General features: G+C 40.5%; 1 protein-coding gene across 1 annotated transcript in view; it reads left to right on the plus strand.

The window, feature by feature from the left end:
- patj (PATJ crumbs cell polarity complex component) overlaps positions 1-25,765 on the plus strand; it is a 364,256-nt gene that overhangs the window by 75,536 nt on the left and 262,955 nt on the right. The window contains exons 19-20 of the mRNA XM_078218535.1: positions 18,554-18,763; positions 23,421-23,540. Coding sequence (XP_078074661.1) covers positions 18,554-18,763; positions 23,421-23,540 — 330 coding nt within the window. The remainder of the gene's footprint in view (positions 1-18,553; positions 18,764-23,420; positions 23,541-25,765) is intronic.

The raw sequence follows: 25,765 nt of genomic DNA on the forward strand, positions 1-25,765 counted from the left end.
TGCCAGCTAAGCATCCCCAAGATTCACCTGCTTTAATCCTGAGACTGTCTCTCTCCTCATTTTTTTACAGCTTCTGTTATCTTGTCACTTTGTCACCTTCTACTCTCCTGACCTCATTCTCATTTAACCTACTGACCATCTAACTTTCCTTCCTGGCTCCATACTAACTGAAATTGTGAAGAGCTCACTTGTCTATATATAATATCCCCAATTTAAAAACAGCTTCATCTCCTTTGTAAAAAAAACACTCTTGACTCCTCTATCCTTACAAAGTGCCATTCTTCCCTGATGTTGAAGTATTATGCTCCTTTGATATTCATCAAGCATTTGTACATACTGGCATACCCAAACGACAAATATATCAATCAGTTCAGACATATACAGTGACCTGTTGCTGTCCAACAATTAGAAGAAGGAAATTTCTTAGTGATCATCCTTCTCACTCTCTGCTTCCATCTCTCTCTGAGGTTCTGTACCTTTTTCATTTATATCTGCTGTCATTATCCCTCTCCTCAAAAACACACCACTTGTCCCCATCACCTTTGCAAACCACTGCTACCCTCAACCACCCTTTCTCTGAAGTCCTTGAATATGTTGTTGCTTCCCAAATCCATGGTCATCTTCCCTGGAACTCCAAGTTTGAATCCCTCCAATTGAGTTTCTGCCCCAGCCAAAATGGCCCTTATTGAAGTCACAAATGATACTCTGTGTGACTGTGATGAAGGCAAACTATCCTTTCTTGTCATCCAGCTGTGTAGGATTACAATTGCTCGGTTCCATTCTTTGTTATTTAATCGTAGCCAGAGAATTGCTCACAATGGCTTCTCTATTCATGGGCTATTGGCAAGACCAGCATTTATTATCCAGCCCTAATTCCCTAATTCTACACAGTTACCTTTGGTGTTTCCTAAGAATCTATCCTTGGCTCCTTGCTGTTTCTCATCCACATGCTACTCCATATTGAAAGGTGTTAGTTTTTAAGTGTAAGGTGACGGCATCCAGCCCTACCTCACCACCATCTCTCTCAACTCCTTCACTATTGGTAAATTGTACTGTACTGGCTGAGCAGAAATTTCCTCCAATTAAGTATTAGGAAAATGGAAGCCATTTTTTTTGGTTCTCCTTTCCCTTCTCTTTCACTTACACTGCTCTCCTAATTCCTGGCCCTAATCGTTCATTAATCCTTAACCTTCCTGCTCTCTTGCCACTGTCCCCTGCTAAATAAGCTTCCAACTTTCCTCTGTATCTTTTTTTGGCATCCTTCAACTGGTTCATTGATGCACATGGCAGTGGCTCAATGTAAGCAGCAACTCCAATTGCTCCATCACATTATCTTGTTGACTTTCCCTTCCATTGTGCCTGCTGGGATTAATCTTGCCAATCTACTTCCTGTCCAACTCACTCACTTCCACTGCTCGATCTGGGGACTCTGACAGTGGATCAGCTCTCACTTCTCCTCCATGAATCTCCCTCCAGAATGACAATTCACTTGCGAACAAGGACATCCATGAACTTGGATAATTGCATTGACATCATGCCCTTAACAGAAACCTGAACTAAAACCTGCTTTAAATATACTTAGCAAACACAGATATACTTGCTATGAGTTGGGTTAACAGCCTTGGAGCTTTCAGAGATGTTTTGTGGAGAAGAGCAGACTTCTGTGTTTAAAAAGCTCCAGTCATCAACTGAACTTTAAATTGAAACAGAAAGCTGTTTCTCTGCTACAAACCCAGCTCCTCCCTTTAATCACATCACATGACCTTGCATTCCTGAACAAAACCTTCCATTCCTTTAATTAAAAAGAAGAGGGGAATTCTCCATTTATTATCACAGGCTATTCTCCTAAATAAACATTGCATGGCTCAAATGAGTAATTATTCTCCTGTCCAGAATCTCAGCTGCATGTTTTCCAGACACTCCAACTGCCTGTAAACAAAGCACTGAATCTTAAAACATTCTACAGAAATATAAAATATAAAAATAGCACATTATCATCACACGGGTAACTGTCTGAGGCCAAGCCAAGCTGTCTGCAGCCTTGGTGTCATAGACATGATCTTCTGACCACATAGCCAGGCATCACTAAGACCATCTATTTCACCTCTGTAACATTACCTAAATTTGCCCCACCCTCAGCTCAACTGCTCCTGAAATCCCCAAATCATGCCTTTGTTGCCTCCAGACGTGATGAGTCCCGGCTGGCATCCCACATAATACCCTCAATTAACTTGAGGTCATCCAAAACTCTGCTGTCCATGTCCTTACTTGCACCATCCCATTCAGCTATTGGTCCTGTGAAAGCTGACCTTCATTAGCTCCAGGTCAAGCATCACCTCAATTTTAAAATTCTCTTCCTTGCTTATAATTCCTTCCAAATCGTATCCTTCCCTACCTCTATTACCTCCTTCAGCTCCACAACCCGTTGAGATAACTATCATCTAATTCTGGCCTCTTGAGCGTCCCTGATTTTACTTGCTCTGCTGCTGGTGGCCTAGCATTCAGCAACCTAGGCCCTAAGCTCTGGAATGCCCTCCTTAAACCTCAGTGATTTGCAACCTCTCTTTCTACCTGACTAAGAGGTTTTTTAAAACGTGCCGCTTTGACCAAGCCATTGGTCATTTGTCCCAATATTGCCTTTTTGCTGTCTGTCAAATTTTAGGTTAAACGTTTCTGTGAAGTGCTTTGGTATTTTTTGTTACATTAAAGGTGCTATAAAAGTTGTTATCTATTTTTCATAAGAAATTCCTTGGTTACAGTAGAGAATTAGTTAACAAATTCAGCCCTGGTAAAAGTTTCTGCGAAAACTGCCAACTAGTTAACTGGTCAAGTATCATTGGGATAGAATTTTGGAAATAGTTTAGTAATGTCTCTGGAGTTCCTATCTGTACAATATTTGTAATGGATTTTGTTCCTGTTTGTTATGGACATATTCTGTTTCCTTTTTTCAGTTTTATCAATTTTGAATTTGGAATATTTGTTTAACAAATCTTTTGAGCTCAATTTATGACCTTCAGCCCTCCATAAATGTCATCATTAAAAAAGAGTATTTTAAGGATCAGAATATTTCTTGCCCAACAGGGAAGGTGCATTGCTCAATCTGGTTCTGGGAAATGAGGTGGATCAAATATCAGGAGGGAAACATTTAGGGAACAATGATCATGGTGTCATAAGGTTTAGGTTATTTATGGAAAAGGACACGAAGCAATCCAGACTAAAAATACTTAATTGGTGAAGGGCCAATATCAGTGGGTTGAGAATGGATATGCCTTGGGTAAATTGCAATGAATAATTGAAAGACAAAACGGTAAAGGAACAATGGGCTCTATTAAAATTGGAAATAGTTCAGGTACAGTTGAGATATGTTTCCCAAGGTAGAAAGGTAGATCAGCCAACTCCTTAATGACAAAAGGAATAGAAAGTAAGATGAAACAGTAAGGGGGCGTATAATAGATGTCAGGTTAATAATACAAATGAGAACCAGGTTCCATATAAGAAGTTCAGAGGCAAGACAAGTTAGGAATATGGTTTAAAAGGCATTTACATCCTGTGCTTTATAAATATGCAAATACATGGAGGTTAAGATAAATCTTTATAAAACACTGGTTCAGCCTGAACCGGAGTATTATGTCCAATTCTGGATGGAACAATAGAGGAAGGATGTGAAGGCTTTAGAGAGGGTATAGAAAATATCGATGAGAATGGTTCCAAAGATGAGAGACTTCATTTATTAGGATAGATCACAGAAGCTGGTGCTACTAAGCTTAGAGAAGAAAAGATTGAAAGGAGACTGAATGGAGGTGTTCAAGATCATGAAGGTCCTCAACAGAGCAGATGGGGAGAGGCTGTTCCTGTTGGCAGCAGGGTCAAGAACCAGAGGGCACTGATTTATGGCGATTGGCAAAAGAAACAACAATGCCAGAGAAACTTTTCACATTTCAAGTGGTTAGGACCTGAAATGCACTGCCGCTTTCAGAGGGGAATTGCATAAATACCTAAGACAAAAGAATACTGTGTTATGGGGAAAGATGAGAGTATGTGACCAGCAATGTTGCTCTTGCGGAGAGCCAGCATGAACACAACAGGCTGAATGGCTTCCTTCTATGATGTAAGCTTTCTATATTTCTATGGCTTTATTTATTAAAAAGTCACATTGGGTTCTAAACAATTTATGCTTAGCATTTCATGTTTGCGTGGGGTCTGTATAACATGTAAACTTGGCTGGCCTAACTAATTTGGTCTGTTATTAAATTACATCTTTGAAAAGAATGTTTAGTTACTTAAAATCGTATCATTTGTGATAGGATCACATATTAAAATAAACTGTACAATTTGACTAACTGATCTGTTTCAATTTTTATTTGTTTGCCAAGCTAGGAGCTATTTTTAAACACAAGGTTTGAATTTCTGGCACTTGTTTAATTTTTGGATGTATTCTGGCTGGATAGAAAGCTGTGGAAAACAGCTTCTGACTAAAGATTTTGATACAGTTCTGCCAAATAGGTATTACCAGTACCAAGAAATAGAAAAGATTTTAAACATATTTGAAAACAATGCATAACAAAGAAACTTAAAAGTATAAGCAACTCTGAATTCCACTATTATGAACTCTGAAGCTGGAAATTAGAAATTGAAAAAGTATGCTGAAAAAATATACTACTTTTGTGACGATTTGTAGGGAAAAAGCTGAAAAAGAATAGCATTAAAAGCGATAAATTAAATGACGGGAAAATAATTAATGAGAGACCTATCATAATTTTGGAATTAGAAGACATAACTATTGCGGCCAGAAGTGTCAAATTTAGTTCATTGTGTAATTGAATCTGTGCAGCAAGTTTTCCTTTTTTTTGTTGAAAATGCAGCAAGCATACTCGTTACTCAAACTTTAAAGAGTTAACTGAAGAAACAGAATATTCTGACCTTAATAATTCAATTTAGATCATTCATAATACAGTGGAAAATTTAAGTTACTTGTAACTTAAACTGGTCAACAAGGTTATAATAACCTTGGAATAAAGACATTTCCTATAAATTGTACTTTATTTAGCACAGAGTAAAGTTTTCAGTACAAATTAACTATGCATTTAAGCGCATGTTCCAGATGAAGTGCTGTCTTTCTGTATGCAGACCATTTCCCCGGGGTCCAGAGAATGTGATTGACACCAGCTGTAAAACGGAGTGTATTTTCTTTTTGTATTTACCATCTGGATAGTATGAGCATTACCTTACAAAAAACATACATTTAAAGAAGATTTGTAAGCATCATTGAAATGCTTTTCATTTTTTCCCTTTTCATTTTTATTTTAATTTTGATGAGAAAATTATTTCAGAAATAAAACTCCCACTATAATTTTTAATGTGGGTGACATGAATAATTTGTGGCATTTTTAAAACTTTGTCAAGTATTCAGTATGAAAAATAGGATTTCAGCAGAATATGTTAACTTTTCAATTGTTCTATGGCAGGGTCTTTGAGTCCATAATGGGAGGTCTAATAGTGACTGCCACGACTCATAATTTTCTGAAGCACGGACCATTCATAAGAATCCTTTCTCCACTTTTCACCTTGAAAATATTTTGCACAGCAATTTACTGGTAGTGCAGTTGATGATGGGACGTCTAAGATTTTGGTGATCGATGGAACCAATGGCTTACCTGATAACCAATGTGATTTGATGATAGAGGAAAAAGAATAGAGATTGAAAAGTAAATAGCATGTGTTAGAGACAAGTAAAGCACGGGGAAAGAAGATTAGATTAAGAGAGATAAAAAGATATAAATGAAAAAGTTTAAAAAAAGAATTAACATGCACATTTTGGAAACTTCTAGAAGCAGTTTGCTAAATGAAGAAGTAAGACTCGAGAGTTTCAATTGTTTCTCTTCTGGACTGGAGGGACTGAGTGGCGTGCCAGGATCATAAATCTTGTCATCAAATGGATTGTTATGTTGTTCAGTTCTAATCCTAACTCTCTGGTGATTTTAATTTATTTTAAAAGCATAAATGCAGTAAATTCTTGAAACACGCAAAGCTTTTGGTGCTGAGCTGTCATTTTCAAGATGCTCATGGTAAGTTAGCTGCTCAAAGAGTCCAGCAATTTGTGGTGATTTGCAATGAGGCGTGTCCCTTTCACACCATAGATTGCTGGGTTATTTATACACTTATAACAGCATGCACATAAAACTCTTCATTATTTTCCAAGTGAAATCTGGGCCAATGTGCTGAAATGTTAAACCTATATTTTGTGTTCTGTAACTCAGATGAAGGGAAATATAATTGCAGCATCCATTATAGATGGAATTTACATAAGGCGTATCTGAAAATTACATTTTCCTACTGAAAGAATAGGAAATTTTGCCCACATGCAACTTTTAAACCCATTCTTTCAAGCAGTTCCAACAAGTCAATTGGCAAAAATATGTTTTACTGTGAATTTGATTGCCTGTGATATTTTATGAAACTCTGTTAGGCAACTGATTTTTTTTTGTGTGACATGCTTCATTATTGTAGTTCATGATTTATATTGAGAATTGTCATTGATATATGCGAATAATGTAGATTGTGATTGATATAGAGAATTATACCTCATGGTATTGCTCAGTCCAATGACTGATAGCTATAAAGCCAAAAAGGAGTTTTGTATTGAACCATATCAGATTTTGAGAATGCTGCAGCCCAGAGAGTTGTGATATCTGCAAGCTTTTGGACCAGAAACACATTGTGCCATGTGGTAACAGGATGCTTGCAAGCTGCCAATTCGTCAGTGACCAATCGTCGCTGTTCTGTCATGATTTAGAGTTTAGGTTTAGAGCGGTGGATGCATGTGCAGAAGTGCCTGCAGGAAGAAACGTTTGTCTGGACAGTTACCCTCGGACACCATTGTGTTCCTTCAACTGACATGTTTCCGTACAGCAGCAGCATCAGCTTCAGTGCAGATCTTTTGACCACTTTTTAAGTTTGGGATAATATGCAGTGCAGGGATTTTGGCAATCCAATGTTTTTGTTTTAAAAATGTGACTGCTTTTTTAGTGAGCACTCATTTATATTTCAGGTTATAACATTTATCAAATAGCAATCGTATCATCAAATTCAGGATAGTGTTTGAAAGGGAGAAACATGAAACAGCTACTGAAACCCTAGATTTAGGTAAAGATGACTTCAGTTGGATCAGACCAACAGACTGTGGATGGGGGGATATATATTTTGAAATATTTTCCCAAATTTCTGACTGTCAGGTTTTTAGTTCCTGCGATTATAATTTTGACATTATCTTCCAAAGGGAATTCCTCTAATTCTGTGCAGTGTTCAGATTAATACAAGATTTAGTAATCTCCTTGAATCTTATTTCCAACCAAGTTCCACCACGGGAACAATTCTTCCAAGTTCACCACAGGACTCTGAACATTTGAGCATCAACAATCCAGTTACAGATCACAAATGTATTATACAGGTCACTAATTGCTCACTAGGACACTGTAGTTTAATTACCTTTCCCATAGATAATTAGGCAGCACAAAGAAGATGCTACATTATTTGCAGTTTGCAAGATTCTCCGAAGTCCACACACACACACCCCCCTCCCCCCCCCCCCCCCCCCCCCCCCCCCCGCCCCCGCCCCCTGCTCTCTCTGCTGTTTTTTCTTTCGCGCCCAGGTGTGCTGCTTGGGATCTTTTTCGAACTGCGCATGCGCAGTTCAGAACTCCGATCGGTCCGGCAGTGCTAAACCCCGCCCACAGCGCAGTTCGGACTGGAGCCAGCAAAACGCGTATGGGCGCACTGGAAAAAGGATTCCAGGCTTGGATCCATTTGACGCCCAGATTCGGCACTTCGACTCAAAATGGTAAAATTAACACAGAGTTGTGTTAATGGGCCATAACCTTCTTGGAGTGAAAATTAGCATTATATTGCCACTCCATACCCATTTATCTGCTCTAAAATTCTTAAGTGCTTGTCTCGCCTGACCTTACTGATTCAGGCAGCACAGTGCACCCCTGGTTCCAGCATCAAAGTCCAAAAGAAGTGGAGTGAAAGAGGACAGGCCATCTTTTTTTACGACTCTAACTGCCATAAAGCGGATGAGTTTAAAGATCCCATTTAAAGTAACAGGCCAGAGTTATGTAATGTAAGCGCGGGAATAGCTGCATTTTCACAAGCCCTGGTGCTATTCATCTTTTAATCCTTTTAATTATCCTGATATACAACCCATAATTATCTAATCCTGGAGTGTAGACTCCATACTATGTTCCTGAAAGATCTTGGTTAAGTTTGGGTGATGGGGAGCTGAGGAAAGCCAAGAAAATGCTTGTTTGATCAAGGTGGTCAGAGACCGCCGAGGTGGGGCCTTGTTCGCAGTGGTGGTTTAGCTAGTGAACGGGCTTGTGCTCTGGCAAAGTTATAGACATCAAGATGATGGCTGCATTGAGAGTAAAGTTGTGGATGATAGTCTTGGCTCCTTAGCACAAAAAATAGGTTTTGCTCACATTGATTAACTGCAAACTATTTGAAATAAAACGGTTGAAGTGGAGGAAAGAACACTGTAAGTCAAAAGGGCAGTTTCTTCGGTGGAGGCTCACCTTCAGCCTTTGGAAATCCTGCTGCATGGTATGTCGGATGGACGTTCTGTTTAAATCGGGGAGGTGGGGCTGGAGAAGGAGTATCCGTGCACCTGATCTCCCAAAGGGAACTGAGGATAAATTCCCTGTTGAATTTGAGAACTGGCTGCCATGGTTTCGTAATCATAAGAACATAAGAAATAGGAGCGGGAGTAGGCCATCTGGCCCTTGGAGCCTGCCCCGCCATTCAACAAGATCATGGCTGATCTGAAGCGAATCAGTTCCACTTACCCGCCTGCTCCCCATATCCCCTAATTCCCTTATCGATCAGAAAACTATCTACCCGTGATTTAAACATATTCAATGAGGAAGCCTCCACCACTTCAATGGGCAGAGAATTCCAGAGATTCACTACCCTCTGAGAGAAGAAGTTCCCCCTCAACTCTGTTCTGAATCGGCCCCCCCTTATTTTGAGGCTGTGCCCTCTAGTTCTGGTTTCCCTTCTAAGTGGAAAGAATCTCTCCACCTCTACCCTATCCAGCCCCTTCATTATCTTATATGTCTCTATAAGATCACCCCTCATCCTTCTAAACTCCGAGTACAGACCCAATCTGTTTAATCTCTCCTCATAAGCTACACCCCTCATCTCCGGTATCAACCTGGTGAACCTTTTCTGCACTCCCTCCAAGGCCAATATATCCTTTCGCAAATAAGGGGACTAAAACTGCACACAGTACTCCAGTTGCGGCCTCACCAGTGCCTTGTACAGTTGCAGCAAGACCTCCCTGCTTTTATATTCTATCCCCCTCGCGATAAAGGCCAACATTCCATTCGCCTTCTTGATCACCTGCTGCAGCTGCAGACTGCGTTTTTGCGATTCGTGCACAAGGACCCCCAGGTCCCTCTGCACAGTCGCACGATGTAATTTTTCTCCATTTAAATAATATTCCAATTTACTATTATTTCTTCCAAAGTGGATAACCTCACATTTGCTAACATTATATTCCATCTGCCAGATCCTCGCCCACTCGCTCAGCCTATCCAAATCTCTCTGCAGACTTTCCGCGTCCTCCAGGCAATTCGCTTTCCCACTCACCTTCGTGTCATCAGCAAACTTGAATACCCTAGATTCAGTCCCCTCCTCCAGATCATCTATGTAAATGGTAAACAATTGAGGCCCCAGCACCGATCCCTGCGGCACGCCACTGGTCACCAACTGCCAACCAGAAAAGCACACATTTATCCCAACTCTCTGCTTCCTGTTAGATAGCCAATCCCCAATCCACGCCAACACCTTACCCCTAACTCCGTGTACCCCAATCTTCTGCAGCAACCTTTTGTGAGGCACCTTATCGAACGCCTTCTGGAAATCTAAAAACACCACATCCACCGGTTCCCCTCTGTCAACCGCACTAGTGACATCTTCATAAAAGTCCAGTAGATTCGTCAAACACGACTTTCCCTTCATGAATCCATGCTGTGTCTGCTTGATCGAACCATTCTTATTCAGGTGCTCTGTTATTTCCTCTTTAATAATGGACTCTAGCATCTTCCCAACTACGGACGTTAAGCTAACCGGCCTGTAGTTACCCGCCTTTTGTCTACTTCCTTTTTTAAACAGCAGCGTAACAGTAGCTGTTTTCCAGTCAGCCGGCACTACCCCAGAGTCCAGCTAATTTTGATAAATTTCTACTAACGCATCTGCTATTACCTCAGCCATTTCTTTCAGTACCCTGGGATGCATTCCATCCGGGCCCGGGGACTTGTCTACCTTCAGTCCTATTAGTCTACCAAGCACCACCTCCTTAGTAACAGTAATTGTATTAAGGACCTCCCCTCCCACCAACTCTCGATCTCTAATATTCGGCAAACTATTTGTGTCTTCCACCGTGAAGACCGACACAAAGAACTTATTTAAAGTCTCAGCCATTTCCTCGTTTTCCACTATTAAATCCCCCCTCTCATCTTCCAAGGGTCCAACATTCACTCTAGCCACTCTATTCCTTTTTATATACTTGTAAAAACTTTTACTATCATTTTTTATATTTTGAGCTAGTTTAGTTTCATAATCGATCTTTCCTTTCTTAATCGCTTTCTTAGTCGTTCTTTGTTTTTCTTTAAAGCTTTCCCAATCCACTAATTCTCCACTATTTTTGGCCACTCTGTACGCATCTGATTTTATTTTAATACTCTCCTTTATTTCCTTCGTTATCCACGTCCGGTTATCCTTTTTCTTACAGTCCTTCTTAATCACCGGAATATATTTTTGCTGAGTACTTAAAAAAATCTCCTTAAAAATCCTCCACTGTTCTTCAGCTGTCCTACCTACCAGTCTGCTCGCCCAGTCTACATTAGCCAATTCCACCCTCATCCTATCGTACTCCCCTCTGTTCAAGCAGAGGACACTGGTTTGGGACCCTACTTTCTCACCCTCCATCTGTATCAGAAATTCCACCATATTATGATCACTCATCCCAAGAGGATCCTTCACAAGAAGATCCTTAATCCTACCTGTCTCATTGCACAGAACCAGATCCAAGATAGCTCGCTCTCTCGTAGGTTCTGTAACATACTGTTCAATGAAACAATCCCGACAGCATTCCAAGAACTCTTCCTCAAGCCCTCCACGTCCAATTTGAGTCGACCAATCAATATGTAGGTTAAAATCCCCCATGATTATTGCCGTTCCACTTTTGCACGCATCCATTATTTGCTTGTTTATAGCCCTCCCCACCTCTAAGTTATTATTTGGGGGCCTATAGACCACGCCTACCAGTGTCTTTCTCCCCCTACTATTCCTTATCTCCACCCACAACGATTCCACGTTTTGCTCCTTAGAGCCTATGTCGTCTCTCACTACCGCCCTGATATTATCCTTTATTAACAAAGCTACCCCACCTCCTTTTTCTACCTGTCTATCCTTCCTAAATGCCTGATAACCCTGTATATTCAGTTCCCAGTCCCGGTCACCCTGCAACCACGTTTCTGTGATGGACACTAGATCATATTCATTTGTATGGATTTGTGCCATCAACTCATTTACTTTGTTTTGAATGCTTCGTGCATTCAGGCAAAGTGTCTTTATGCCAGCCTTTATCTGGACCCGGTTTGTTGAAGCGCTACTAACATCTCCCAAGCCCTCTCCTCCTTTAGCTAGTTGTTTATTCACTATACTCCTGGCAATCAATCCTATGGTCTGACCTCTCCCCTTCTCTGTTCCCAGTCCACCTGCCCTCTTGCACTGCCTATAACCCTTCTCTGTTTGCGAGCTACCTTCCTCACTCTCAGTCACGTCGCTTTGATCCCCTCCCCCCAACCTATCTAGTTTAAACTCTCCCCAGTAGCCTTAGCCAACCTTCCTGCCAGGATATTGGTCCCCCTGGGATTCAAGTGCCACCTGTTTTTAGTATACAGGTCACACCTGCCCCTAAAGAGGTCCCAATGGTCCAGGAACCTGAATCCCTGCCCCCTGCACCATTCCCTCAGCCACACATTCATCCTCCACCTCACTCCATTCCTTTCCTCACCTTCCCGTGGCACAGGCAGCAATCCCGAGATTACTACCTTTGCTTTCCTCCTTCTCAGCTGTCTCCCTAATTCCCTATACTCTTTTTTCATGTTCCCTTCCCCCTTCTTACCCACATCAGCGGTACCAATATGTACCGCTACCTCCGGCTCCTCTCCCTCCCACCTCAGGATTTCTGGGACTCGCCCAGCGACATCCTGGATCCCAGCCCCAGTGAGGCAGACCTCCATGCGAGACTCCCGCCTGCCTCCGCAAAATCGCCTGTCCGTCCCCCTGACTGTCGAGTCCCCGATTAATACCGCCTTCCTCCTCCTTTCCTTAGCCCTCTGAGTTACAGGGCCGGACTCCACCCTGGAGACACGGCCACTGCTGCTTCCCCCAGGGAAAAGCCCAGCCTTCAAATCATGAGTGTTGAAATATGAGTGGTAAGCCAGTGTGGTGCTCGCAGTGCAGTATGTGGGAGGTCCTGGAGGCACCTGGCCTCCCGGACATCCACTGGTATGCTCTGACAGTGGAGTGAGAAAGACCTTGGTTTTAAGTGTGTTACTTACATTCACTCTTGGTCTTCCCTGGTGGTTCCGGGGGAGTAGGGGCGGATACGTGGGTCTGCCCACCCTGCTCTGGCCCTCAAATTTAAATCGTTACAGCCTAGTGTTTGTAATACAGAGATATTTCCTTTGCTTGTGGACTGATAATGGGTTTCCATCGTTCTATTGGGGAGTGAGCTGGGATAGTTGTTTGGCATTAGGGTTGTGCAAAATTTACTAATTCGATTTTTTTTTTTGTATGGTAATCCTGACATTTATAATGGAAGATTACATGATATGATATCTTTTACTTTAATTATGCATAATATGAGTAGCACCATAGCAGGGTGGTTGGCAAGCGGTTTGGTATAGAGTTGGTGGGTATGGCCTTATACGTCCTCATAGTGGGTGAGGAAAACACCCTTTAGGACTAATGGTGTTGCATTTTCTTTTGTATTTTTGTTATTTTGGGGTTAAAGAACCCTTGTTAATTTCCTGTGAAGGTGCAGACAGATCACGTATCCTGGAAGAGATTGGGTTTTATTGTCGTTGGCAGCTCTGACATAGCTGGAGCTTGGGGAAATATTTACTGGTGCAAGCCCAAGCATGGTTGGGGAATCCTTGGTTGTCTAGCCTTTCTTGGGTTGTTTTCCTTGGATGCGTGGGTTGCAACAATAGCTACTTGGTAGTTTGGCTTTGAGAGTGTGTGGTGAGCACATCATCCTGTTGGAGGAAGAGATTCTTGTCCTTTCAGGGATATCCTTGCTGTGGATGTCTGGGCAACTCCTCCTCCTATTGCTAGGGTTTCCTTGATGGGGGGGAAATGGGTGGAAACCTATTGATCCTGAATGGCACCTCTGGTGTGACTGGAGATTGGGGAAGTTTGCTTTATTGAAGCCCAGGGGTGGTGTGAGTCCTGCTGGCCTGTCAGTCTTTCTTTTAATTGTGTAATTGCTTTCCTTGGCTGAGTAGGTTAGGGCAGTAGCAACTCTGATTATCCATTCCTGGGTCCTGTGGAGGATATATTAGGCGAGGGAGTAGGTTGACCTCCCCCGAGATGTTCCGTTTCGGGGACTTCTGGTCCACTCTCTTTCTTGTGGTTTGGTTCCCCTGGGGGAGTAGTATCTTGTTTTTTGCGGGGCCTGAGTGTGAGCCTAGTTACTTGGGTTCTGCATCATCTGAGTTTCTCCTATGAGATTATGTAGCTCTGTTCCTGATATCCTGCATACGAGAGTATACATTGTCAAATCATCTTATGCGTATGGTCTTATCCTGGTGGTCCTCTCTCTCTGAGATTTCCTCTCGTTATCTGGGTAAGTGGAGTGCTGATATAGGCTCTGACTTGTTATATTTAGTCCTACAGGGTTTCCCTCCTCATATCATGAGGAGAGGATTGTATCTCCTTGAGATATCTAGTTTGTAAATGAATGGTTTGATGATTCCCCTTCTTCTGGTTGGTGGGGTCTCCTTCGTGGGGAAACGGGTTCAATTTTCCGGCTGATGGTGGGACTTGAGCAGCACCCCTAGTGTGGCTGGAGATGAGTGAGACTTATTTTGTGGTGAGCCCAAGTGTGGTGTTACAATCCTTAGTTTTTTGGCTCTTCTTTCATCTATCTCAATATCTCTTACTTTCTCAGGCTGTGCAGGCAAGGGTAGCAGCTATTTTGAAAATAGGTATTTCGAAGATGTGGAGATTATACTTCTAGTGGAACGTATCCTGTTATCTGTGGGGCCTGAGGGTAAGTTTGGATACCTGGGCTCTGTTTTATCAGCACTCTTCCTGTGAGGCTGTGTAGCTCTGCTCCTGTTACCCTGCATGTGAGAGTGTACACTGTCAACGCCACGTCTTGGGTTTGGGGTTGTATCCTGATGTTCCTCTATTTCTGGGTATCCTTTCATTGTTTGGAGGTTTTGGGGTGCTCTTTAGGCTCCAAATAGTTGTGCTTGACCCCACAGGAGCCCTCTTTTGCTATGTAGCTCGGTCCTTGTTATCCTGTGAGCGAGGATGTGCACCATTGTACTCATGGCTTTATTCTGATATCCCCACTCTTTGCAATATCCTTTCGTTATCCATGCAAAGGGAGGCACTGATTACGATTGCAATGAATTGTAATTGATAATCCAAACCAATTGTTAAGATATTTGCCGGCCTTTTCTGTATGCATAGGTGGAATGATGATTATTCTGTGCTGCAGTGGATTTTGGGGTAAAATGGAAAATCTTAAAAATATTTTTAAAAAAGAAAATAACCGGCCAGGGAGCAGGAAAGATCAAAAGTTAGTGCAAGGAATGTGGGAGGATGGGGTGTCGGACATCAGGGCTGGGAGTTTGGATATTGGGGGGGTGGGGTTGTCATCAAGGAGGCGTCAGGAGTCAGACATCTGGGGTTTCTTGATTCGGACATTCAACAGGGTGAGGTTCGGGCCGGACATTGAGGGTGGGGTTGGGTCAGGTGTGTGGGGGTCTGGCCGGGTTGGGGGTCAGGTTGAGTGGGGTGTGGGAAATAGCATGGGGTGGAAGGTGCTTAGTGGGGCTGGGGGGGAGGGGGGGAGTCCCCTGGAGGTTTGGTCTGGATCTTTAAAATGGTTACACTTAAGATAGAAGTGCTTTTGATGGTTCCCAGCACAGTGCAATTGTCCGGGGGAAGTTGCCGCCTTTTCCCTTAGCTGGGAACTTCTGAGAGGGGTTCCACAGTGCATATTTGGGGTATCCCCCCAAATCTGAGGTCAGGAGCCAGAAAGTTACAGCCAATCACTCAAAGATAGGTGATTATATAAAGCAGTGTGGATGGAAGCATAACATTACAAAGAGATATGGGTAGACATGAGTACGCAAAACTGTCAAATGAAGTTCAGTATTACACAATTGTGAGGTCATCCACTTTGGACATGAAGGGATACAATCGGATGTTTTCTAAATGGTGAAAAGCTGGTGAAGGGTATATGGAGCTTTGTCGCAGAATCAGCCATGATCTCATTGATTAGTGGCTTGCGGGGCTAAATGGCCTACTGTTATATTCCCATTCTCATCTAATAAGTTTCTACTGTCTCAGGAGGCCATTATTTAAAGGATAATTTTGTTTCGGTAAGGACAAACAGTAACCAAATTGCCTTTCTAAGTGCATGACAACCTTTACTGTATCTTAAATTCCACTGTCTTCCACTTTAGCTATAAGTTAACCAAATTCCCATTTAAGAGTAATGACATTTGGGAGAATTGGAGTCTTTTTACAAGTATTCACATTCTGTTGTACAATTTTGATAGATATATGTGTGGATGAAACAGATATACACATAGCTAAAATTTAACAGTTCACATCACAAGAGGTTTGACTATTCTGTTTTCCTTATTTTTATGGCAGGACGCGCAGGGGATTTACAAATTCTTACTTGAAAAAGTATTAATTTGGAGTTAAAGCCTGATAAATTGCTCAAATACAAAAGTTGTTTTCGCCCAGTATGTCCCCAGTCACTAAGTCCAATTGAGGAATTAAATTATAAGAAAATTCAGAAAATTTCCATTCCAGGAATCTTATCAGCTTTTTCACTGTAAGAAGTCTGAAAATTATCTTTCCAGATTACTTAACTGAATTGTAAATTTCTTAACTTCTCATACATGTTAATGCCAATATCATGAGCTGATTCCAGTGCATGAATAGTTCAGTCTTGTAGACTGTGCATGTTATTTTGAATAAACTGAAGGAATGTGTACATGTCATTTTGCTGTGTAACAGGATATCTTCGGACCTGGTTCTGTTATAACTCATATGGATTCGTATATTATTAGTGTACAATTGTCACAATGTAAAACTTTTTTATAACGCAGAAACAGGATTGGGTTAGTTGATTTTTCATAAGCATGCCAGAAAGTCAACCAATAACGTGAAGAGTGCATGTTAATTTGCGAACATTAATTATATGTTATAAATTTATACTGTTATTTTTACCAACATATTAATCTGCATAAACAGAATAATATTGAGAACATTTAAAAACATTTGGTTTAAGAAGATTTCATAGAAATACAGTACATGGAATAACATGTAATTAACAAAGGCTTTGTGATATTAATGATTAATATTTGCATAATTAACATTTACATGTTTTACATAGAGCTACTGGAAGTTCCAAAATCCAATTTCTCAGAGTACCACTCTTGCTTCTCCCAATGTGGGAAACTGTGACCTCCACCCATAAGAACAAGTCAAATTTATTAACGTTATATTGCATGGATACTTTTTTCCTTGTTGATTATTTTTGATGCTTTTTGTTTCCTGAAATATGGTAGCAGAGAGTGCAATATTCTGTTAGTTTGAATCTTCAAACATACTGTACTATGTAGCACAGCGTGGGCTATGTTTAGCATACTGCATACCCACATTGCTTTTGACTGGGGGAAAACAGAGCTTCACATTTGCCAGCTCAAATACATGTGGCACAGTGGTTAGCATTGCTGTGTCACAGCGCCAGGGACCCGGGTTCGATTCCCGGCTTGGGTCACTGTCTGTGTGGAGTTTGCACGTTCTCCCTGTGTCTGCGTGGGTTTCCTCTGGGTTCTCTGGTTTCCTCCCACAGTCTGAAAGACGTGCTAGTTAGGTGCATTGACCCGAACAGGCGCCGGAGTGTGGTGACGAGGGGAATTTCACAGTGACTTCATTGCAATGTTAATGTAAGCCTTACTTGTGACTAATAAATAAACTTTGTATGGTAACCAGACTTTTATTCTATGATTGCTGGTTTTATTATACAATAATATATACCTTTTCCACTGTGAAATCAGGAAAAACTGTTTGAGCCATTTTTTCACCAGGAGCTGCTTGCCGTCTCTGACAGTCTCTTTTTACGAATGACTGTTGTCTTGTAACTTGTAATAGTTACTGCAGCTTTTGTTTAATAACTTTATTACATGTGTCTATACATCATATCTTAAGGCTCTATTCAGGGGAACCCTTCTCACACCTTAGAACCATTTTTAGTGTTGGATATATTGCTAGAATTTTGTAAATACTGTTCATTTTTCTCATTTACCATTTGTGACTTTACTCACTTTTTCCTTTGTGCAATATATTAACCCATGGCAGTCAGTTTATTGTCATTCCTGTTCCTCAGCTTACTGGAGACTGATGAAGTTCTTAAGTTTAAGTTTATTTATTAATGTCACAAGTAGGTTTTCATTAACACTGCAATGAAGTTACTTGTGACTAATGAATAAACTTTAAGTTACTGTGAAAATCCCCTAGTTGCCACACTCCGGTGCCTGTTCGGATACACTGAGGTAGAATTTTTGCATGGCCAATGCACCTAACCACACCTCTTTTGGACTGTGGGAGAAACCAAAGCATCGGAGGAAACACATGCAGACACGGGGAGAATGTGCAGACTCCGCCGTGACCCAAGCTGGGAATTAAACCTGGGTCCCTAGCGCAGTGAGGCAGAAGTGATTGGAGCTGAGGACTCCCCCTTTAGCAACCCCCTTCTTTCCTGAGAGACCCTTCTCTAATGGTGTTGCTATGATTAGGAGCTAATTGCATGTTGAACTACATATTATAATTCAATGACACTCTGCTGGTACAGTGACACAGCGTATCTTATGCTTGCTTGAATTTCCTTTTCGGCATTTTTCCTTGATTGATAGATGTTGTTTGATGTTATTAATATTGTTAAGCATTTGGTTCTCCTTTTTCACAAGAAGTGCTGAACTTACACAAATTAGCAATGGCTTTGTTAGTCTGGCATGCCTATGCAAAATAAACCATCTGGAAAGTATATATTTTCCAAGGAATATTTGTTGATTAATGCCTTGATAAAGTGCATTACAACGAAAGCATGTGGAATTAATATATTCTTTTAGCTATGGGTGCTTTTTATGTGTGCTGTGTACCTTTGTCTGAGCTTGCTTTAAATCTTTTTTTAATCTAACCTACTTCTTATGGTCTTTGGCTCCCTCTGCAGGATCCTTTAGATCCCGCGCGTACTGTTATTGTTATCCGCTCTTTGGTGGTTGGTGGGGTTGCTGAATGTGATGGCAGGGTGCTACCCGGGGATCGGCTCGTCTTTGTCAATGACCACAATCTAGAGAATACTGCTTTGGGGGAAGCTGTTCAGGCTCTGAAAGACGCTCCGACTGGCAAAGTCCGCCTTGGCATCTGCAAACCAATGGTGGTAAGCACCAAAAATGTTCATGAAATACAAAAACTTGATTACTTCATGGTTATTAAAGAATTTCTACTTCTATGAAAATGCTTGTGCAAGACAAAAACTTGGAATTTATTTTGTTACCATGGATATCTATAGATTTTTCCTAAAATTGAATGCATTTGAAATATAACTGAAATAATCATTTTGGCTTTTTTTCTGTATAAGAGACCACAGTATTTCAATAAAGTGCTTCATTTGAAATATGTTCATTTACCATTTAATTTGAACTGACGAGTTAATTCTTTCAGTGGCGGAATAGGTAATGATTACAATTTCATCTGAGTACCTTCAACATTTATAAAATACAATAAAAACTAAAAGATTAAATTTGATGGCTTTCCCATTTCTAAAAAGCCCAAATGTTTTATATTTCAGCGCAGAACTTAGAACATTAGCAAATTATTTTTCTAAGATGCATGAAATTTCTTGAAATTATGACTTTATTTGCTATTAGCTGAAATGTGACCATATTTGCATCGTTTTAGTGGAAGAGTCTGTTTGTCATAGGAAGTTTTCTACAGCCACTTATCAGCAATTTTGAAATGGCCTTGTATTTTTAACGAAAGCAGTATAAAATCATAGAATTCCTGCAGTGCAGAAGGAGGCCATTCGGCTCAACAAATCTGAACTGACCGCAAACCCACCCAGGCCCGATCCCTGTAACAGCCACGCATTTACCTTGCAAATCCCCTGACACTAAGGGGCAATTTAACTCTTGATGAAGTCCCTCCAATGATTTCTCTCTCCAAATCTTGGTGAAATAATTATTCATCACATAGGACACAGCCTTGATCTGCACTCAATTCATTTCTGTGACTGAAATACTCGCGTAATTTTTAATCATCTCACATTCATGACATAAATTGAGCATTTTACTGAGTACCACATCCTTGTGAGTTTCTTCATTAATTTGTCTGGCATACTCAGGTATGACATTTCTGCATTTAAAGTAATTCACAGGTAGGCCAATGGCTAGAAATGAATCCATCATCATTGGAAAACTTGAAAGAACATATGGCTAATTTGTCATTTGGCTCTCCCTGCTCAAAGACCATGTTGTGCTTTTCCTTTCTATCAGGTAGACTTTGTTCCCTCCTACTCCTACCGATGGCAACTATTGGGATATATCATCAAATTCCACCCTCACATTAACTTGACCGAGCACTGGAACACTGTTATTGGAGTAATTAATCAATTTCACATCAGTTTTGCTTTAGGGAAAGTGACTTGAGATTTTTTTGTACACTCCTTCTGAAATAACACCCTGTTACAGCTCTATCAACAATTGTGAATCTCTGACTTTCATTTCTGTTGTAGGCATTGCAGTTATATGTTAGGCCTATTATTCTCATCTCCCATGTGCTGTTTTTCTTGCTGTCTGATCTTCTTGCTTGATAACATTTACTTCTGTTTCCATATCTATCATATGTACATTTGAGGATTTACAGACTCCCAAACTAGTTTTAGATCTGTCATGCCCTTCACTTGATCCCTAGCTGTGATCTGGGACGTCATTGTTTCCTCTAAACACTTCATGCCATCTAGACATGACAGACTTTTCCATTTTGACTTGAAATATAGGCATTTAAATGGTTGGCGGTTATCGTGGCAATGGTAACATCTAAATTTCTGTCTCTGAAACTGAACTTGGCTTCCATGGCCTGGATCCAGCTGCAATCTGGTGGACCTCTTCTGTTGAATCAGAAAATGGACTCCCTTGCAATTTGTAGCCATCATATTTTCTTAGTTCTGGCCGTATTACAGCCATCCTTCCACATCTGCTCATTGCCTCTGCTCAGAAGCTTGGCCTGGATTTTATTGTTCTTTAGGCCTCCAGTAAACCTGTCTCAACGATTGATTTCTAAGTTTGTGCCATACTGAGTGACAAGAGAATTTATTTAATTTGAGAATGTAATCTACAACTGTGTCACTCAGCACCTACTTCCTTTGATGGAACATATGCCCAGTGTAATCTCATTCTTGGTTATGCCAGAATGAGTCCAGAATCTCATTAATTTCAGAATAGTCCACAGCTCTGGGGTCTCACAGACATAAATAGATTATATTGCCACCTATTCTTCCTCAAAAGCTGCATTCCAAAATGTTGTATTAGAGCTGTATGACTAATGACATGTCTGTGCAAATACTAAATGTGAATGGCTTCACAACAAGTTTCCCTTGATTCTGGAATTGCAAGCCCCAAAACAACATCAGCCAGTTAGATACCAACTCAAAAGCATCTGGCCCCTCATGATGAGGAAAACATTTACTTCATCCTCATCTACTATTTTATTCCCTGTCAGCCAAATATGTAATTACACCAGTCTTCCAAGTTAGGGTTGAATTTCCCCATTGTCCCCAAATATGCCATCTGTGCCAATTTTGCAATTATTTGCAATGCTGACTCACGATGTGTACACAGAGCAATCTTTCAAATTGCTCCAACTTCCTCAACGTTAGGGGTTCCAAAATGTGTCTCAATTTTCTTTTGTCCTTAATTTCTCAAATTAAATGTAAAGAAAATTCTGACCCAGCTTTGTTGTCATCTTTTGGTTGTGTGTTGCACTGAGTAAGATGAACACATCCTCAACTGCAGGCAGCCATTATTGAACTAACTTTATTTACACCTTTGCAACAGAGAAGACAATATGACAAAATGCTCAGATCTTGCAATGTATGACAGTTTGGACAACATGAAGAATAATAATATGGATTTGCTAAACAGCAGGACTATTATTGAATTGTGTTTAACACTGGCTGATGTTGTCTTGGGGCTTGCAATTCCAGAATCAAGAGAAACTGGTCATGAAGCCATTCACATTTAGTATTTGCATAGATACGTGATTAGTCATACAGCTCTAGTACAACATTTTGGAATGCAGCTTTTGAGGAAGAATAGGTATCAATATAATCTGTTTATGCATGGGCTGCGGGAACTGAGAAACCTTGGAGTTCACATTCTGGGGTTACCATTGACCAGAAACTGAACTGGACTGGTCATATAAATACTGTGGCTACAAGAGCAGGTCAGAGGCTAAGAATCCTGCAGTGAGTAACTCAGTTCTAATCCCCAAAGCCTGTCCACAATGTGCAATGCGCAAGTGAAGAGTGTGATGGAATATTCTCCTCTTGCCCGGATGAGTGCGATTCGAACAACACTGAAGAAGCTCGATGCTATTCAGGGCTTAGCTGCCCACGTGATTAGCATCCTATCCACAAACATTCGCTCCCTCCACCACTGACGCACCAAAGCAGGCAGCACGCTCCAACCCGTGACCACAACCATCTAGAAGGACAAGGACAGCAGACACACAGGAACACCACCACCTGGAGGTTCCCCTCTATGTCACTCACCATCTTGACTTAGAAATATATTGCCGTTCCTCCATTGCCACTGGGTCAAAATCCTGGAAGTCCCACCCTAACAGCATTGTATTCTTGTAGCAAGGACAAAGGACTTCAGTTATGTGCAATGTTGGGAAAAACTATCATTTTTATCTTTCGAGCTGATTTATTATTAGGTTAAGGGAAGATTTATTGACGTGTTCCAAGGGGTTTTGATAAGAGTAGATAGTGAGATGCTGCTTTCATTGGCACGAGGATGGGTAACTCAAGGAAACAAATTTGAGAAAGATTCAGATGGGTTATGATTTTTTTTTGCGTAGCAAATTGTTAAGAGTTGGAATGTACCGAGAGAAAAGGTGGTGGAAGCAGATTTAGTAAAATTCGACAGGGTATTGAATATGTATTTGAAAGGGAAAAATGCAGGTGAGAATGTGGGAAAAGAGCTGGGAATTGGAACTGATTGTTTAGCTCTTTCAAAGAGTGTGCACAAGCATGATATCTTACAGGTTCTAATACCTTGACATTATTCTGTCTTACTCTGTTGTATCTTGCTCAATTCCTGTGTGACAGCGACATTGGCTAAGTAAAGATAGAAGACACGACTGCAAACTAAACCTGTCTGTGCATATACACTTCAATAGGATCAGAAGCAAGAATCTGGCAAGAAATGTTTTTCTCTTTACTGGTTGAGAATGAGGATAATGCTCCTCTTATTCTTTGATAAAAATCAACTAACTGTGTACAAAATAGAGATTCAAATACAACCTTTGCAGTTGAGTATGCCTCAATTCACTGCCAGGCTGTGCATTTATTCACTAAGTCATCAGAAAATCCTTTATTTTTTAAAAAATAAAGTGCAGTTGAGATTCATAGTCTTATTGGTATGTCTCATATACCCCCCCTCCTGCCCCCACTACCTGTCAGATGATTTCGCTCCTGCAATTACTTTCATCCATAAGGGTGTGATTTAATGAAGTGTTGAAATCAATCATAACGAGGTTTGAACTTCTTAAGACATCTGAATTTATGCATAATCTAAGCATGTCATTAATTTATAAAGATATATTGTCATCAGAATGTGCATGAAAATCATGGACCTTTCTGAGGTGCTTATGTGTTGACCCCAACAAAGTGACAAAGTTGAAGCCTTTGTGAGAAGATGCACATCTCATTATAAATATTGCTTGATTAGATTGTTTTGCTGTATTTGTGAACATGCGTAAGTTAAGGCAGGAAAGACTCTCACTTAATTTACAATCAAGTATTTTCTTCTCAGACTGAAGTAAATGAAAATGACAATTCAGACTTCGCTGGCTTAAGTCCTACCACAGAGAATAAAAGGGATGACTCAGAAATATTCAATTTAGATTATTCCTCAAATCTACCAGTACCCCATGTAAGTGCTTCTATATTTGCATTTTGAATTTGATTTTAAATTGCTTTAATAATATCTGTATTTGCTTGCATTAATTTTAAAGACATCTGAACCTTTTTCATAAGGAACTTCACCTTGGACAAAGCAGCGGTGAATGCCACTCACTAGAATTAACAGACTTATGAACATTATTAACCTATTTGTGCATGCAGGGGTTCGGGGGATGGGATGGGTGGTGCTTGGTGGGAGCAGTGTTTCAGAAGAATCATTCTTGTTTAGTATCTAGTTAATTATATAAATTCATATCAAGTGTAACAAGCTCCCCAAATAAATCAAACCCAGTACGTTTTTCTTCCGGCTAAATTTGCTGACAATACAAAAATAAATAGGAAGGCAAGTACTCAGGAGAATACGACGAGCCTGCAAAGGGATATAGATAGGTTAAATTAGTGGGCAAAAGCTTGACACATGGAGAATGATGCGGAAAAATGTGTAATTGGCTATTGGGGCGCGGAATGGTTTGTAGTGAGAATAAAAAAGTGAAATATTATTTAAATGGAGAGAGACGACAGAATATTGCATTACAGAGGGATCTGGATGTCATTGTACATAAATCACAAAACATTAGCATGCAGGTACAGCAAGTAATTAGGAAGGCAAGTAGAATACAAAGGGGATGGAGTATAAATGTAGGGAAGTCAAGCTGTATAGGGCCTTGGTGAAATCGCGTTTAGAGTACTGCATACAGTTTGGGCTCCTCATTTAAGAAGGGTTGTATTGCTTTAGAGACAGTACAGAAAAGGTTAAATGTGTTGATTCTGGGATGAAGGGATTGTCTTCTGAAAAAATATTGAACAGGTTGGGGCCATGTTCATTGGGGTTCAGAGGATGAGAGGTGATCTTATTGAAACATGTAAGATTCTGAAGGGGCTTGATCGGTTAGAAGCTGAGAGGATTCCCCAGTGGAGGAATCTAGAACTAGAATGCAGTTTCAACATACAAGGTCTCCCTTTTAAGATGAAGAGAATGAGGAAAATCTTTTCCCAAATCTTTGTAATTCTCTACCCCAGAGAACAATGGAGGCTGGGCATATTATTATTGAGTATATTTAAGACTGAGTTGGACGAAACTTTGGATCAACGAGGGAGACAACGGTTTGAAGGGCAGGCAGTAAAATTGAGTTCATGCCACAATCTGATCAGCCATGATCTTATGATAGAGGTTCCAGGGGCCAAATGACATACTGGAGCTTCTATTTCTCATGTTCCTATGTATAAAGATTATTCATCTAGCCAAAGTAATGAAAAAAACATGGGAAAAATCTACATGAGAATAAGGCAATAAAATAGGAGAAATTCGTGAAAGAGAAAGATTCTGCAGATGCATGTGATCTGAAATGTAAAAAAGAATGCTGATATGCATGAAGAGGAACAATAGACTGCCATCCTTATCACAGATTCCCTGTCAGAACCGTTTTGTTGAATAGTCTACACCAAAAAGGTCAACATAATTCCCTCCTTGCCAGACTTTAACAGACCTACTCCACATCACTGGTGTTGTACTCCAGAAGGTCAGGTAGTGAAGGATAGAGTTGGAGTCAACCTTTATATACTTCTATAAGATTTATTTAGAGATATACATTAGAACCATGTGGCTTCTAATCTAGTTATCACAGTTTTAGCTTGTTTCTATTTATAAGCGCATGAGTGAATCCCCGGCTAATGCCCCAGTTAATGCACATTGCCTGCATGTGATTTAACATTATTATATAATTAACAACTGGCACCCTCTGTTGTGAAAAAAGTAAGGTCTTTATAACTAATGACTGAAGTCACAATTCAGGTCAGACCAGCCATGAGTTATAAGCATACTCCAGAGCATCAATGTAATATATGCGCTATGACAGCTTATTTAGAGTTAACCTAGTATTCACTGTTTGAAGCTTCTGTTGATATGTACGATGTTGGTTTCATTTTTTCCTATTCAAAAAGATTTGTGAAATTCAGCACTTGCATGAACAATATGGTTCTCTGAATTCTGTGCTTTAATAAAATAGAAACTGATAATGCTTGCAACAAATAGATATTTTCACAGTGCCCACTCATCATTAGGGATGACATGGATTTCTTAACTGCATCAAACCTTTTTAGTATTTCAAATGTAAAGGAGAAGATATGGCACAGCATATAAAATGTGTGGCAAAATTACGTTTAGAATTCAAATAAATCGTATGTTTCCTTATCAAA

This window comes from Mustelus asterias, chromosome 8 (assembly GCF_964213995.1).
Source record: "Mustelus asterias chromosome 8, sMusAst1.hap1.1, whole genome shotgun sequence".
Taxonomy (NCBI): Eukaryota; Metazoa; Chordata; class Chondrichthyes; order Carcharhiniformes; family Triakidae; genus Mustelus; species Mustelus asterias.